Source organism: Nycticebus coucang, chromosome 2 (genome assembly GCF_027406575.1).
Source record: "Nycticebus coucang isolate mNycCou1 chromosome 2, mNycCou1.pri, whole genome shotgun sequence".
NCBI classification, from domain to species: domain Eukaryota; kingdom Metazoa; phylum Chordata; class Mammalia; order Primates; family Lorisidae; genus Nycticebus; species Nycticebus coucang.
In genome coordinates, this window is record NC_069781.1 from 37,429,386 (window position 1) to 37,446,256 (window position 16,871).

Sequence of the window (16,871 nt, forward strand, 5' to 3'; positions counted from 1 at the left end):
CTCAGCCTCCTTGAGTAGCTGGGACTACAGGCGCCCACCACAACGCCCAGCTATCTTTTGTTGCAGTTCGGCAGGGACCGGGTTTGAACCTGCCACCCTCCATATATGGGCCCGGTGCCCTACTCACTGAACCACAAGTGCCGCCCAAAAATATTTTTTTGAAAAAAAGTAAGATAGTGAATGAATGCAAATCCTCATCAAATCATCCTTATATATGAGACAAGTTGAGATAAGCAACTGAAGTATACCTGATTAATAACAACTATTAATGCAGTCCCTTATTTTTCCTTATGTGTAAGTAAAAATAAACTCTCTAAGGCAGAGAACATAAGGATATAAACAACCATTTTTATCTTTATTATATGATTTTCAATGTCCTGAGATCTTGAATTAGGAAAAGCAAGTTTGACGTGAAAGTTTCTTTTTTTAGAAGTTCCTTCAAAATGAAGGATTTTTATTTTATTTATTTATTTAATTTTTTTTTCTTTGAGATAGAGCCTCAAGCTGTTGCCCTGGGTAGAGTGCCGTGGCATCACACAGCTCACAGCAACCTCCAACTCCTGGACTCAAGCGATTCTCCTGCCTCAGCCTCCCAAGTAGCTGGGACTACAGGCACCCACCACAAGGCCTGGCTATTTTCTGGTTGTTTGGCGGGCCGGGGCTGGATTCGAACCCGCCAGCTCAGGTATATGTGGCTGGCACCTTAGCTGCTTGGGCCACAGGCGCCGAGCCTATTTACTTATTTTTGAGACACAGTCTCTTTTGCCCCAGGCTTGATGCTCATAGCAACCTCAAAATCCTGGGTTCAAGCGATTCTCCTGTCTCAGCCTCAGAGACAGGCCCTCCTGAGCAACTGGGACTGCAGGCATCTCCCATAACACCCGGCTAACCGCCTAATTTTTCTATTTTTAGTAGAGATGGAGTCTCTGTCTTGCTCAGGCTGGTCTTGAACTCCTGAGCTCAAGGGAATCCTCCCACCTTGGCCTTGCAGAGTGCTAGGATTACAGGCGTGAAGGGTTTTAAATGGAAATGTCAGAATGGAGCCCAGTGCAAGCATGCACACTGGCGCCAGGAACCTGTACCTTGGGCCGCAGTGTCAGGGTGGTACTCCGGCTCCTCCTCGGGAGGACTCTGCAGGAAGTAGAGCTGCTCCGGCAGCATGCTGGCAATCTTCTCCTTCCCTAAGACGTGGGTGCTCAGAAGCGGGCTGACACTACGTTTTACTTTCTCTCTCCTTTCATGGGCCATAATTTTTTTGGTCCGAGCCTTGATGTTCTCCCAACACTTCTTCAGCTGTTTGAAATCCCGCAGTGACACGCTTGGCTGGGAGTTGTACTCGTGGGCAAGCGCTTGCCAGGTACGTTGCTTGAGGGCAATAGTTCGAGCATCACTTTTCTTACACTCCAGCACATATTTGTACTTTTCTACTAAAGCAAGCAAAATGCTCTTTTCCAATTCTGAGAAGTATTTGGCAGGTTTTATAATTTCGTTGTTTTGCATTTTCCACTCTATTTCTCCTGGCCGTCAGCTATCCTGTCAAAGGAAGTTTGAAACAATAATTATAAACTCCAGCAAAAAGCAACAACACACACACACACCTCCAAATCACTTAAGCTTAATCATTGACTTGACTCTTTTGTCTGAAATACAGTGCTTTCTTTTCTATTAATGTTGAATTCTAACATTCAGAACTCAGGAAAATATTCAGAAATGGGGTTTTACTTCAAAGTGGATTTCCTAGTAGGTCCTTTTTTTTTAGCCATACTGGGAGTATCCGGCATATAAGAGCAACAAACAAAAAGTTGACCATCTATGAGGAACTCTTAATTTCTTTCGGCTTAATGTTAGGGAATTGATTATTCCTCCAAATCATAAGGCACCTTTGGAAAGAAACAACTTTCTCAAGAAAGACAGGAGAAGCCAGTATTTAATCAAATATAATGGATGATGTGAATACTATCAAATATCAGATTCAACAAGAAATCACTCCAAAAGACCTGACATTTCCATCACTGTGTCTATGACCTTAAGCAATCTCAGCTTCATCTTTAAAATGAGAGGTTAGAGTCTATGATCCCTGAGGTCTAAGGGCCACAATTAAAAGTATACAATCCTATGTAAATAATTTATATAATTTCAGAAGCGAAAGGGTGTGGGTTCTTAGAGGTTGAATCCAGTTCTCCCCTTTAGAGTTGTGGGAACTAAAGGTTGGAAAGGTAAAGTGGATTGTATAAGATCACAATGGTGGCAACATGAAAAGTCCAGAAGCTGAACCACCCTAATAGTCTGGTATTCTTAGTATCTTTCCACAACTATCTCTTGCGGCTCTCACCTTGACTCTCTTAAGTCACCTTGCCAACCTCCACAGTGCAGAGTCAGCATCTTTCACACAACAGGTGCTTAGTAAATATCTTATTCCAGTGAACTGTATGAAACCTATGTGCATTTTAGGACTCCACACTCTTCCCACCTTTTAGAAGCTTCCCATAAAATTAATGTCCCAAATATGTTAAGGTGAAAATGTAGCTAAGCAATACTGACTGCAACAGTACAGTAAACACTGTATATTTCCCTTGTCAGAAAAGGCCAATGTGCTTCCAGTCCTTCTTATATTCTTCAAGCCACTGACTTTTCACAGTAATAGGCAACCATCAAGGTACTGATGACACAGTCCATTTAAAACTGACCAACCCTATCAAAAGAATTAGGAGCCAACTCAAAAGAAGTCCCACTAGCCAAGAATTGAACAATCTGAAATCAGAGATGATTAAGTTATTTTCTTAATCTTTACATACATGTATGTTTGAAAATTTCATAATGAAAAGTTAGGGGGGGAAGGCAGTGGCTTTTAAATTTATGGTACACTGATTTAAAATAATACTTTATAAGCCAGCTCTTCACATACTACGCCTAAGGAGGGGTTACTGTAGTTGTTGAGTGGCTGAAGTCTGTTTTAGACTAGGCTGGAGGGGATAGGGCCAGATCACAGAGCCTTGAAATAGAGGCCAAGAAATGCAGGCTTTACACAAGGGTGGTAGATCCTGATTAGGTTCTCTCATTACACACCACCTCATCCCAAAACTTGTTAGAATGATGTACCAGGGTGACCAGTTTCTCCAAATACCAGGTACCAGCTTCATAGGCATACTGGACACATCAGGTATCAGATAGAGAGATTTAGACACTTCGAAGGTGATTTGACCTTCAGTTCCAAAGCAAAACTAGACAAAGGAACATTTACCTTTGAGGATATATCCCTGTGCCTCTAAACTCCCAGGCCTGTGCTTTGACCATGTTGTTCTAATACCTATACTATGACACCAATCCAGGCTCCTTCATCATCCCCAAAGGTCCCAAATTAATTTTTTTTTGCCTTTATCAGTACTTCTATTCCCTGTAAGTCAATGTTCCCCTAACTGAAATTTATTAATAAAAGCCCTGTATAATTTCTCATCTATATTATCTCTATCTGCCAAGATGTCTATGTTCAACTTTATTTTCTGTAGTTTTTATTATAAAAATCAATAGGTACGCTGAATCTTTTAAACTTTGCAGCTCCCAGAGCAGATTCTGATCCAATTCCCTCAGCCAGCTCCTCTGCCCCAGATGACCATATGCCTACTTTCCTTGGGCCCTGTTTTTTCAAGAATCACGGTTACAAGGATTGAGAAATCTGATTCATAAATAAGAAAGATGATCCCTCTTTTCTTCTATTATATGTAAGGCTATTATATATAATCTATATATAATGTGTATACACACAGACATATACTTTCTAAATAAATCTTTTTTTCTATCTTTTTTAAGAGAGTCCTAGAAGAGGAACAGCTGCCACAAAAGATGAAAATACTTAACACTTATGTTAATCACCAGCTTGTCTTTGTAAAATGGCAGTCCATTTCCATTTCTACTAACAGCACATGAGCGTGTCCATTTCCCCATTTCATTTACTCTTGCTATTAACCCTTTTTTTAATCCTATGCCAACTATGGAGGTGAAAAATATCACTTCCTCGATTAATTACACATGAATTTCAGCTCTTAAGAAAATAAAACATGCTTTGACTGAACAAAGTCCCTGTGATATTTGATGGGACTGAAATTACATGGAATTAATTCCAAGCAATTTCATGATTTTTCTCCACAATGCGTGCAGTACCACTACCTGCCACTAGGTGGTAGTGGATTTGGTGGGGAGTCTAAGTTTCGCAAAGAATCTTGGTCTAAATGGGGTCAGTTGAGTCTCAAATAAGAGCAAAAACATATTATAATAGCAGATAACTTTTATTGAGCCCTTACTGTGGGTTAGACACTATACCAAATGTTCGATATGCACTGTATCATTAATCCTCTCCAAAACAGCCCCTGAGAGGATCATTTGTTACACTGGAATATTTTCTGTGGAAAAAAAATATATTAAAGTACCAGAAAAAATTATACAACTGCTCTCAAAAGCAAATACTCAGAATTACCAACACCTGGGGACCATTAACAGCCTATTAACTAAAATGTTATTTAATCACTAGCTAAGTAAATCCAGAGTTACCAATTTACTTTGTTTAATTTCGTAGAACAGCAGGCCTCCCCGGGCCCTGTGGTTACATTCTGCAGAGCTATAAAGGGACTCTGACATGAGCCACTGTACCCCAAAGGTTCCCTATGGATTCCCAACAACCTCATGAAGTAGGCTGTTTATCTCCACTCGCCAATTATTATTCCCATTTCCCTGATAAGAAAACTATGGCTCAGTAACTTAGTGTGGTCACACAGACACTACGTGGTCTTAGCCAGGTCTGACCCCAGTGCCCATGCTCCTCTCTGCTCTGGGGTTCTTCTTTCAGACCTAGTGGCAGCCACGATTCCACCGGCTCAAATTATAGCCATTAGCTCTCTAACTGTCAGCACCGAAAGGTCCTAGGGTAGGGCAGCTGGGGCTCAGCAGGGCCTGCTTCTGTCCACTTTCAATTTGTTGACTCTTCTCCTCTCTCCATCACTTCCTCCCTCTTTTTCTGAATCCTAGGGTTCACAGTCCCCCCACGAAGTGTACATCTCTCACTCTAATGAGAGCTCTGAAATAATTTCTGCTGTTAATCTGTTAAGATTGTATGTTTGGAAAGTAACTGGAGAAATCTTATGGAGCTTTAAAATGGTCCATGCCTCTGGGAAATGTTGACATTCCACTTGAGCAGTTAAACAAACACTTCCCAAAATAAGAGATCTCCCGGAAAAGCTTATTAATGGAAATGTCTAGGATAGAAAGTACATTCTAGATTAAAACTATTCAGCAATGTCCTTAATCGATTATAGATGACAATATAACAAGCCTTCCCTGCCACACCATCCTTTTTTTAGTTTTTTTTTTTTTTGAGACAGAGCCTTAAGCTGTGGCCCTGGATAGAGTGCTGTGGCATCATAGCTCACAGCAATCTCCAACTCCTGGGTTCAAGCGATTCTTCTGCTTCTGCCTCCCAAGTAGCTGGGACTACAGGAGCCCGCCACAACACCTGGCTATTTTTTTTTGTTTGCAGTTGTCATTGTTGTTCGGCGGGCCCAGGCTGGATTTGAACCCGCCAGCTCAGGTATATGTGGCTGGCGCCTTAGCCACTTGAGCCACAGGCACCGAGCCCACATCATCTTTTATTAGAAATGAACTGGCCGGTGGTGCCTGTGGCTCAAGGAGTAGGGCGCTGGTCCCATATGCCGAAGGTGGCAGGTTCAAACCTAGCCCCAGCCAAAAACCACAAAAAAAAAAAAAAAACATTGGGCGGCACCTGTGGCTCAGTCGGTAAGGCACCGGCCCCATATACTGAGGGTGGCGGGTTCAAACCTGGCCCCGGCCGAACTGCAACAAAAAAATAGCCGGGCGTTGTGGCGGGCGCCTGTAGTCCCAGCTACTCTGGAGGCTGAGGCAAGAGAATTGCTTAAGCCCAGGAGTTGGAGGTTGCTGTGAGCTGTGTGAGGCCACAGCACTCTACCGAGGGCCATAAAAAGTGAGACTCTGTCTCTACAAAAAAAAAAAAAAAAGAAATGAACTGGCCTTCCCTACCCCTCAGCTCTGCTTGAGCAATCGCCTTTCGTGTCTGTTCTGCTAGACAGTGTCCTATGTGTGGTTGTGGTCTAACACATAGACCAGTGACAATCACAATGTGGGCCCTTAGTAACCATTTAATACAGGTGTGTTTCCTTTGTGGCATGGGTGTTCTCTGAAGTTAATACTCAGAATGGGCACCATGACGGAAGAGCTCTGCTACTAAAAACTGACAGAAGTCATGATAATAATGGACTGCTGTGAAATGAGGAGAAATTAATGAAGACACTGGATGCAGAAAACCTGGGCTCAATCCCTCACATTAGCATTCACCCAGTTGTGTGACTTTGACAAGTCAATTAACCTCTAGATGCTGCATCTGAGAAATGGGGCTAATAACTCCCATACTCTATCTGATTTTCCTTACACAATAGTCTTGCAATGTGATTAAAGCAGCACAGACTAGCTGGGTACAGTGGCTCATGCCTGTAATCCCAGCACTTTGGGAGGCTGAATGACGTAGGAGGGTTGATTGAGGCCAGGAGTTGGAGACCAGCCTACGTAACACAGCAAAACCCCATCCATGTCTACAAAAGAATTAAAAATTAGCCAAGTATGGTGGTGCACACCTGTAGTCTCAGCTACTCAAGAAGCTGAGGGAGGAGGATTGTTTGAGACCAGGAGTTGGAGACGGCACAATTGAGATTGTGCCAATGCTCTCTACCCTGTCTCTAAAAAACCAAACAAACAAAACCAAAAACCCACAGGCTAGACCTTCAATACATCTTCTTTCCATCCTTGCTACCCAAATTAAACTGCTCCCATATATATACATTGAAGAATTTATTGGCTCTTTATTTCATACACACACAATTCAACAAATATTTAGTACACTTCTGCCGAAGGCTTGGCACAGCTCTAAAATATGTGGGAGATACAAGGACAAGCTGAACCTTACAGCCTTTGAAGGGTTCTGACAAGTATAAAGGGACAACCAGAACAAGAGTCATACTGAGGGTGGTGCCTGTGGCTCAAAGGATTAGGGCGCCGGCCCCCTATGCTAGAGGTGGCGGTTCAAACCCAGCCCTGGCCAGATACTGCAAAAAAAAAACAAAGAGGCATACTGAAACAGAACCCATAATAGAGGACAAAGCACCTTGGTGTTCGGAGACGAAGAGGTTAATTTGCATTCTTCAAGAATAAGACGACATTTGAGCCAGATCTTTAAGAATGTATAGGATATGAACAGAGTTGAAGGAGATCATTCACATAAATAATTGAGAAGAAAGGGCCTGGACTCTGAGTGGGGACAATGTTACTGGAAAGGAGGAGATACACACGTCCTGTATCAAAGACAGAAATGACCAGGATGTGTGTGTGTGTCCACACTAGGGTAGGAGATGAAAAGAAAGTGGAGGCTCGACACCTGTGGCTCAAGTGGCTAAGGCGCCAGCCACATACACCTGAGCTGGTGGGTTCGAATCCAGCCTGGGCCCACCAATGACAGCTGCAACCAAAAAAATAGCCGGCCATTGTGGCAGGCACATGTAGTCCCAGCTACTTGGGAGGTGGAGGCAGGAGACTCACTTGAGCCTAGGAGTTGGGGGTTGCTGTAAGCTATGATGCCACAGCACGCTACTCAGGTTGACAGCTTGAGGTTCTGTTTCAAAAAAAAAAAAAAAAAAAAAAAGTGGAGGCAAGGAGGACGCATGAAGATTCATGGAGCACCCGCTCTGTGCAAGCTTCAGAGAGAATGGTATTCTGTAATATCCAGGAGATCACAGTCCCGGGAAGACAACCCAGGGTGGGAATTGGGGGACAGGCTGTTGACAAGGCAGTGTGATAATAAGCAGTGACAGAGATGTGTCTGGAGACACTTCCCCAAGGTTAGGGGGATCTAAAACAGAAATCTTAGTTCCAACTAGAATAAATTAGAATTAGAATTAGCATAAATACAAAGGAAGACCACAAATTCAGAAATATTTAACATTTACAGAAATGGGTGAGCTCTAGGGAATGTGAGGGAGGCCTGGCAACTAGTTAGGAGTAATTAGTTTGCTTTAAAAAGATATCCTGGTTGTCACCTGTCTCTTCACACAACCTCTCAAAAATAAACTTTCTTTTAAACTCAAAAATGACCTTGATCTAATTCTCTCACTTTAGATTGAGGAAACTAAGGCACACTGCAAAACAAGGGGCTTGTAAGTCCCAGTAACAGAGAAGTCTAAAAGCAAAGCTTGATAATCCACTTTTAACTCCTTTCCTCGTAAGTTCTCTCCTGGAGCCCCCTCACCATCAAGATGCCCTTTTTGTCAGGTAAACTTGAGCCTCCCCCATGACATAGCTGAAAACTTAAGGGTACTCTTCTCCACTCTGTCACTCATTTTGTGACACTGGACATGCCCTTGCTTCCCTGGCTATTTCCTCATCATCAAATTAACCAAGGCAAAGTGGAAATTCTCAAAACTACCATCCAATGCTGGCAATCCATGTTAGCACTGCCCTGAGATGGTTTTTCTACAACCTAATTTCCACAGTTCACTGCGAAAGACACATAGATGGTATTTTCTGATTAGTTATGAAGCTAGCGGAGCTACTGACCAATGAAAGAGAACATTACAACAAAGTGATCTCAGCTCTAGATGATCTTGCTATTTTGTTTAAGGCTCACACACAGGGTTAACTCTGCAAGTGCAGTAGTGGCAGGTGAAAAGGCTAACAGGTGATCCAATCTCATACTGACTACAGCTCCTGGAGGAATGACTGGTACACAGCAAGCACTCAATAAATATCTGTGGAACCAACCTGCCTGCTGTCTACATTTTTGTTTTTACTGCTTACTGCTAGATATTCTACTACTTTAAGTTTCTTCTTTTACAAAGGATTTATCGCAAAATAATCATTTCCTAGCTGCTTCCTGTAAATTCCATGACAGTCCAAAGGGACGGACGCAGCAATGCCAATGTTTTAAAAGCCTCAGTCTGACCATGATGCCCTCACGACTGCCTTTATCCACAGGTGAGAGTAATCAGACATTACATGTTCAGATCTGTCTGCCCAGGATGGCCACGCATCCATGCGCTCTCTGCCTTCTCTCTTTTCTTTTCAAGGGCTTTCCAGTCTTGGATCTAGCGCTGAACTTGCTTCCTTTAGTGCAGTGGTTCTCAACCTTCCTAATGCCGCAGCCCTTTAATACAGTTCCTGTGGGTTGTGACCCACAGGTTGAGAACCGCTGCTCTAGTGTTATTCCCTCCCCTTCCCTTGCCCACCTACTGCATGTAACTTGGCAGTGTTTATTTTCACCATCTGTGCCTGAGTGTGCCTGTGTGCCGAACCAGCCTTGTATTTAAGGCAAGGGCTGCCCCACCCCCACTCTCCCACCCTCACATTGCTCTCTCTTAAGCCCAGCTGAGGGCTCTTAAAAGCCCAGACTCCTTCCTTCCCCTCCCCCACAGCTCCATCCTAAACCAAAGCCTTTGGAGTCATTATTAAAGAATCCTCCACAGAAAGCACTTTTGAAATACAGAAGGTCCCCTTCCGTAGGTGTTCCCACTCCAGCCTGCTTCTCATCTACTGAGTACACTCTCCTCCACTCCCACCTCTTCAGTTACAACCATCAGCTCTCAAATCTGCTCAAGGCCAAGGGTATCAAGTATTTACCTCTCACTGCAGCACTCTGAGAATTACTCTGCACTGCCATCTGTCCATACCCCCTCTCTGAAGGTGAGCTCCTGAGGTGTGGAACTACATTTTGTTTGTATCTTTAGTGCACTGTAGATTCTCATAGTGTTTGTGAAAAAAAAAAAAAAAAGTAGGAATAAGAATCTCTCTTCCAGATCCCATCCTCCCTCCTTAGCACCAAATATATTTCCAATTGTCTACCAGCCATATCCCATATCTCGCTATCCATTATGGGCACCTCAGAAAGCTCCAATTCTCTGCCACTCATGATTCCCTTGCCCCAAATCTCTCGCTTTCTAATATCAGCCACATCAACCTGGCTTCCCCAAACAACATCAACTCGCTCTTCCATCTTTTTGCAACTAGTCAACAAGACCTACGGTACCTTTTACCTCAATATCCATCGCCTCTTCTCCCATTCTCACTGCCTTTGTCTAATCTCTAAAATGGTCTCCCAAATTTCCAGCCTCTCCTCCACACAACCACAGGAGGCATCTTCCTGAAACAGTGATCGCACCACAAGCCACTGACATCTCTCTCACGGCTGAAGCTGAAGCGATAAAGGCCAAACTCCTCACACGACATTCAAAGCTTTTCTGGATGGGATCCTGATTACAGCGCTGCATGCGCATACGCCACCCACCATCCCACAACACCCTCCACATAGTTTTCACCCTAACCAGGGCAAACTCACCTTCATGCCCTGAATCTGCTGTGTTACATATCTATGAGTACATGGAAACTCCTCTGGCTGGAATCCTTTCCCCCAAGCTCCACCAAGGGCCCATTTTCATACTTCAAGGCTCAACTCCCATGTAATTTTTGTGAAGCATTCTTCAACGAATGCCCAGGTTGTTATGTTTATTTACCAGTATAACATCTTCCTTCCAAAATGGGTTTCAGGGCGGAGCATGATGGCTCACACCTGCAATCCTAGCATTCTGGGAGGCCAAGGCAAGTGAATTGCTTGAGCTCAGGAGTTCGAGACCAGCCTGAGCAAGAGCAAGACCCTGTCTCTAAAAACAGCCAGGTGTTTGCCTGTAGTCCCAGCTACTCGGGAGGCTGAGGCAAGAGAATCGCTTAAGCCCAGGAGTTGGAGGTTGCTGTGAGCTGTGTGAGGCCACGGCACTCTACCGAGGGCCATAAAGTGAAACTCTGTCTCTACAAAAAAAAAACAAACAGCCAGGTGTTGCCTGTAGTCCCAGCTACTTGGGAGGCTGAGGCAAGAGGATCACTTGAGCTCAAGAGTTTGAGGTTGCTGTGAGTTATGATACCATGGTATTCCAAGGGCAACAAAGTAAGACTCTACCTCAAAAAAAAAAAGGCTTTGAAGCAGCTTACAAATTATATACACACAAAGACAAAGGTAAAAGAGATCAAAGCTAGGAAGTCATTCGAAACCTTATTCGAAGTCACATAAGTAAGGTCTCATGCCCACTGTGTTAGAGGAAGACTGGCCCTGCGTTCTCTATGGAGAATGATTCACTCTTCTCTGAGCTTGCTGCCAGTTGTATATGACGAAGTGTAGCACTTCCCATATTGTTTGTAATTTGCTGTGTCCTTCTCCCTCACTGGATTGGGAAATTCCTAAGGGAATACATAATTTCTGACTCATCTCTGTATTCCCGGCATGTAGCATATGACTCAGCACACAACTGGTGCTCAGCAGACATTTGTTGAATGAATGTTATCATGAATAGGGAAAATGGTACTAGCGCTTGTTCAGCTCCCTGCCAGGTATGCTGAAAAACATATTTTATACTCACTGAAAAAAACCGATAAAGGTAAGAAATGGCACAGCTAAGACTGGAACCCCAAACTGTCTATCTTTCCAAAGCAACGGCCCTTTCCACCGAGAATTGTGTTCCCTACTGTCAGCATAGCTATGTACCCAAACACCCTGTGCTTCAACACCTGCTTAAAAACAAAACAAAACAAAACACAACACCCTTCTCTAAGAAGCCTTTCCTGCTTACTCGGGATAAAGCTGTGCCTGAGTCCAGCCCCCAGCCTTTCACAGCACATAAAGTAAGAAATCATCACAAATCTGGAGATGAAAGGACGCCTCCTTGGTCACTAAGAACTGAACGGTCTGTTAGGCATTACAGGGGTGGTAGGGTAAAGTCCTCAGCTCTGCTGTCTACTGGGTTTTCCCTTAGGTGCAGGCCCTGGGCCTTCCTTCTCCAGGGACAAAGCCTTCTAGTTCTCCCCATGCCAAACTGAAATCCAAAATAATGTCCTCAGTCCCACTGCTTCTCTAACCAAGTGAGCAGTGTTCCAAACGCACTCCTTTCTTACATCAGTCAGGCCTTCGCATTTTAAGCATCTTATCAACCTTTAGGGCTGTCCAGCATCCCCATCTCCTGAAACACATTACAAGAATTACAGGTTTCAAGAGAGAAGGGACATTTTAGGCGGCCTGATTACCAGCTGAATACTTTTGGCGTGGCCTGGGAGTAAGAAGAGACCTCCCAGGATCCCTCATGACCCAGCTTGGTCTCTAAGGGAAGAATGGAATTCGGTCCACAATGCTGCTGGGGTCCAGGGTGAATCCATGTCCCTTCCTCTATATCTTATTCCTGGGCTTCAGAATTCTTCCTCTTCCCCCAACCCACCCCTTGTCTTTCTCTGTCCCCAGACTATATAGCAGTCCTCAATCCTAACTCAGAAACTATGTTTTTTGCATTAATATTCAACAATTTTCTTGGAAACACAACCATCTTTTCTCACATGTTGAAACGCACATCCCCTAGCCCTGGTATTATTCTACCTCCAGCTTTAAATGTGCAACACATATATCCCTGCAACCTATAACCACTCTGCTTAGTACTGCAGGAACATTTGTCATCTTAAATGTTATCACACCTAAGAAACACCTAATCTCCTAAATCAAAATAGGGAGACTAAATTCTTCGCGGTTTCCTACTCCTCAATAAAGACTATTCGTGCAATTTACAGTAGCAACCTCATAACACCAGTGGGATGATTTAATAAAATTTCATGCCAAGTGTTTACCACCAAGGGCTTGGTACATAGAAAGTGCTCAGAATTTAGCTGTTATCATTTACATATATTTTCTTTCACAACAGAACCTTCGGGTAGGTAGTACTCCACGCCTCCACCCCCATCCCCCGCCCAAGTACCCATTTACAGAAACAGCAGCCCAGGCTTAAAGCAAAGGCGCCTTCCCAAGGTCAGCCCGGGAGGGATATAAGGCTCGGCCTTTATCCTGCAAGTAGGGGACCCCTCCCATTACACGCAAGGACTGGCAATCGGGGAGTCTTAAAAGAAACAAGTATGGAAAAACGCGGAGCACACCGGCACACAGTGGGGACTCCCGGATGGGTAGATACAGGCACTGAGGTCACCTGGGTTCTTCCCAGGAGGCTCCCTCGGCCCGGGGGCCCAGAGCCCACCCGCCCCGCGCCTCGGTGCGCCGCTGAGTCTCCCCGAGGCCCGCGCCTGGGGCTTTGTACGCAGCAGGCCGGCCCTACTCACCAAGTCCCACCGCTGGGCGCGCCAGCGGCCGCCCGGCGCCCTGCCCGCAGAGCGGGGGTCGCAGCGGCCCGGCGCGGACGCCCGCCATGCCGGCCCGCGGCCCACGCACGCACGGCCCGCGCGCCCACCCGCACCCTCGCCCCGCCGCGGCCCGCCCGCCACGGGAGCCTCCTACCTGCAGCGGCGGCGCGGCGGCCGCGGCGACCGGGGGAGGGGCCGGCGAGGCGCGAGCTCGGGCGGCCTGGGCTCCTCACGCGGGCAGAGGGCCGGCAGGGCCGCGGGCTCCGGAGCACCGGGCGGCGGCGGCGCGCCCCCGGCCGGCCAGGCCCCGCCGCGCGCGCCACGGCCACAAAGCCCCGGAGCCACACTCTCGCCCGCCGGTGGGTCGGCGCGGAAGAGCGCGGGAGCGCGGCCCCGCGCGGTCTCCACTTCCCAGCGCTGCGGCCGCCGGCCTCCCCGGGGGCCTGGGGCGGGGCGCCGGGTGTCCCCCGCCCACCTGCCAGTCCGCGCTGACCCCGCTGTTGACGTCCCCCTGCTGGCACCTTTGTGCTGATTTCCTTCTCTTTTCCCACCTTTGCCGGGAGCTCCTGAAAGGGCCCGAAAAACTGTTTCATTTCTGCGAATAACAAAAGAATGCATTTGTCAGGAGAGATTTGGCGGCCATGGACACAAGTTAGTTCTGTTCAAGCACCAGGACTGAACCGGGCCCTTTTCTTTTGGGACTCTGGTATTTGGGACGGCCAAGCCCCCTGTGCTGACTTTATCACAGACTTTGGTTCTTTAATTTGCGGAACGTGCCGCTCCCCCAGGCCGGGACTCTGCCCTCCAGAGCCCCAAACCTGGCTCCGACATTGAGTGCCAACTCAGTGGGAATTAATGCGCGTGGAGATGAACGCACAAAAGATCGAACAACTGTCTGGCAAGAGACTTTTTTTTTTTTTTTTGCCTCTTGCACAACCATGATGTCTGGGTGTTTCTTTTACTCTGGATCCACTGGGAAGATTTCATGAACAGAGCAGAGCAGTCTTTTTTTTTTTTTAATTGAGACAAAAATTACACCAAATAAACCACTTTAAAATGAACAGTTCAGTGGCACTTATTACATTCATAACGTTGAGCAGCCACTACCTCTATCTAATTCTGAAACCTCCATGATTCCAAAGGGAAACCCTGTGCCCTTTAAGCAGTGTATCCCCAGGCTCCTTCCTCCAGATCAGGGCAACCATTGGTCTATTTTATCTCTCTTATTTACCTTTTCTGGATACTTCATATAAATGGAATCCATATAATATGTGGTCTTTTGTGTCTAACGTCTTTGACATAGCTGTTTTAAGATTTATCCATGTTGTAGCATGGATCACTGCTTAATTCTTTTTTTATGGCTGAATGATATCCCAATATGTATATACCACAATTTATTTATTCATCTGTTGATAGGTATTTGGGTTATTTCCACCTTTCAGATGTTAACAGTGCTGCTCTGAACATGCCTATACATGTATTTGTCTAAATACCTCTTTCCAGTTCTCTGGTTCTTTGGGATAGATATCTGGGAGTGGAATTGCTGTGTCATATGATAATTCTATGTTTAACTTTTTTTTTTTTGAGAGAGAGTCTCACTTTGTCGCCCTTGGTAGAGTGCTGTGGCGTCACAGCTCACAGCAACCTCAAGCTCTTGGGCTTAAGCGATTCTCTTGCCTCAGCCTCTACAGGCCCCTGCGCAATGCCCGGCTATTTTATTTTATTTTTTTAGAGACGAGGTCTTGCTCTGGCTCAGGCTGATCTGGAACCGCTCAGGCAATCCGCCCACCTTGGCATCCCACACTGGAAGCCGAGGGTGAACACCTTTTTCACGTGTTCTCCAATTAGTGCCACATTATAAGTCCATGAAGATTTCCTTCCTATGCCTTTTTGCCTACTTGCCCTGCAATGGAGTTTCCAGTGGCAGTCTATGGCGAATGTATCCTCCTTTGCAAGCCTTCTTACTCTGTAAGCCAATCTTTTTCTTCCTTTGTTTCATGCTTGCCTTAAAAATTTTTTTTTCCTAGCCAGGCGTTGCGGTGGGCGCCTGTAGTCCCAGCTACTGGGGAAGCTGAGGCAAGAGAATCGCTTAAACCCAAGAGTTTGAGCTTGCTGTGAGCTGTGACGCCAGGGCTGTCTACCATGGGCGACATAGTGAGACTCTGTCTCAAAAAAAAAAAAAAAATTTTTTTTTCTCTCCTAAACGAAGATACAGTTAAGTGAAAAACTATTGGGGCATAAAATTGGAAGGTCAACTCAGACTGAAAATTTGATTGATAAATGGTATAGTGTAAGAAAAGTACTAGAGTTATGTGAACTAAGTTAACCTCGAATCTCAGTTTTCTCATTTTCTAAGGTGGGAATGATGATGCCTACCTGTCTGGGTAGATGAAAACGTACAGTCTTGACTTTAATTAATGATCAGTGTTGTTATTATTGATTTGAAATAATAATTGACATGAGGTGGTGCCTTTGGCTCAAATTGGTAGGGTGCCAGCCCCATATGCTGGAGGTGGGGGGGGCAAACCCACCCCAGCCAAAAACTGCAAAAAACAAACAAACAAAAAAAAATTGACATGAGCCATGTGCAGAAATGCTGCTAAGGAGACAGGGAAAACTAATATTTAATCACATGTCTTCTCCTCAGAGAGAGTAGACTATCTTCAAAACTAATGTGGCAGGGTAACTACTCAGACCTGTAATAAGGTTGCTTCCTTGCCACCTGACTTGCTACAGCAAGCTCCCTTGGACAAGCTTTTTGACTTGTCTAGGTCATATCTGTAACTGTGTTTCATGCATGAAACATACCTACTTAATAGGGGGGTGTGATGGGGTGGTGCCTGTGGCTCAAGGTGTAGGACACCGGCCTCATATACTGGAGGTGGTGGATTCAAACCCACCCCGGCCAAAAACTGTAACAAAAAAAAAAAAAGGGTGTGTGTGTGAGAATTCAACTAACTGTTGTATGTAGGGCTTAGCACAGGGCAAGTTACTTGTAAATACTCAATAAATGTGAGCTATTATTTTATTACCAATAATAAAGCTATTATAATTTATGTATAGAGACTAAGTGTTAAAAGAAGGGCAAGGTCTAGACAAAGTCTAGTAAAAGAAAACCATTGACAACAAACCCATCCAGGTGACTTGACCCTTCTCCAAGTGTAAGAGAATCTCCCCAGGAGGTCTATTCCTGTTGTGTGACTGGAGACTCGAACAAATAGTAGCTTTGCAGTGGGTGTAAACTCGCTCCTGTAATTATTAAGTCAAGAAACAGACTACACAGGATGGGATGGCGTGTAGTGAAATTCTTTATTCAGGGTTTTGATTTTATACCTTTCTAGTCACGTACACACTTAATCTATTATCTGTTAGTTTCACCATTACCTCATTTTACCTATCTGAAATTAACTTGAAAGGAAATATCCTGTTACCATATCAACACAATCACTTTTCCAGTAAATATCTTCTTCTAGACACTGACTAATCTCTGGGCAGGTATCTAAATAAAGATCACAAAGGGCGCCTGTGGCTCAAGCAGCTAAGGCGCCAGCTACATACACCTGAGCTGAATCCAGCCCAGGCCCGCCAAACAACTGACAGCTGCAACCAAAAATTAGGCGGGCATTGTGGCCAGCGCCTGTAGT

At 45.1% G+C, this 16,871-nt stretch overlaps 1 protein-coding gene across 1 annotated transcript in view; it reads right to left on the reverse strand.

Annotated features, from left to right (window-relative positions):
* The window catches only part of LOC128569331 (myb/SANT-like DNA-binding domain-containing protein 3), a 154,020-nt gene extending 140,341 nt beyond the window's left edge, over window positions 1-13,679 (reverse strand). The window contains exons 1-2 of the mRNA XM_053567517.1: window positions 13,382-13,679; window positions 1,083-1,533 (exon numbers count right to left, since the gene is read on the reverse strand). Coding sequence (XP_053423492.1) covers window positions 1,083-1,500 — 418 coding nt within the window. The 5' untranslated portion in view covers window positions 1,501-1,533; window positions 13,382-13,679. The remainder of the gene's footprint in view (window positions 1-1,082; window positions 1,534-13,381) is intronic.
* Between the last annotated feature and the right edge of the window lie 3,192 nt (window positions 13,680-16,871).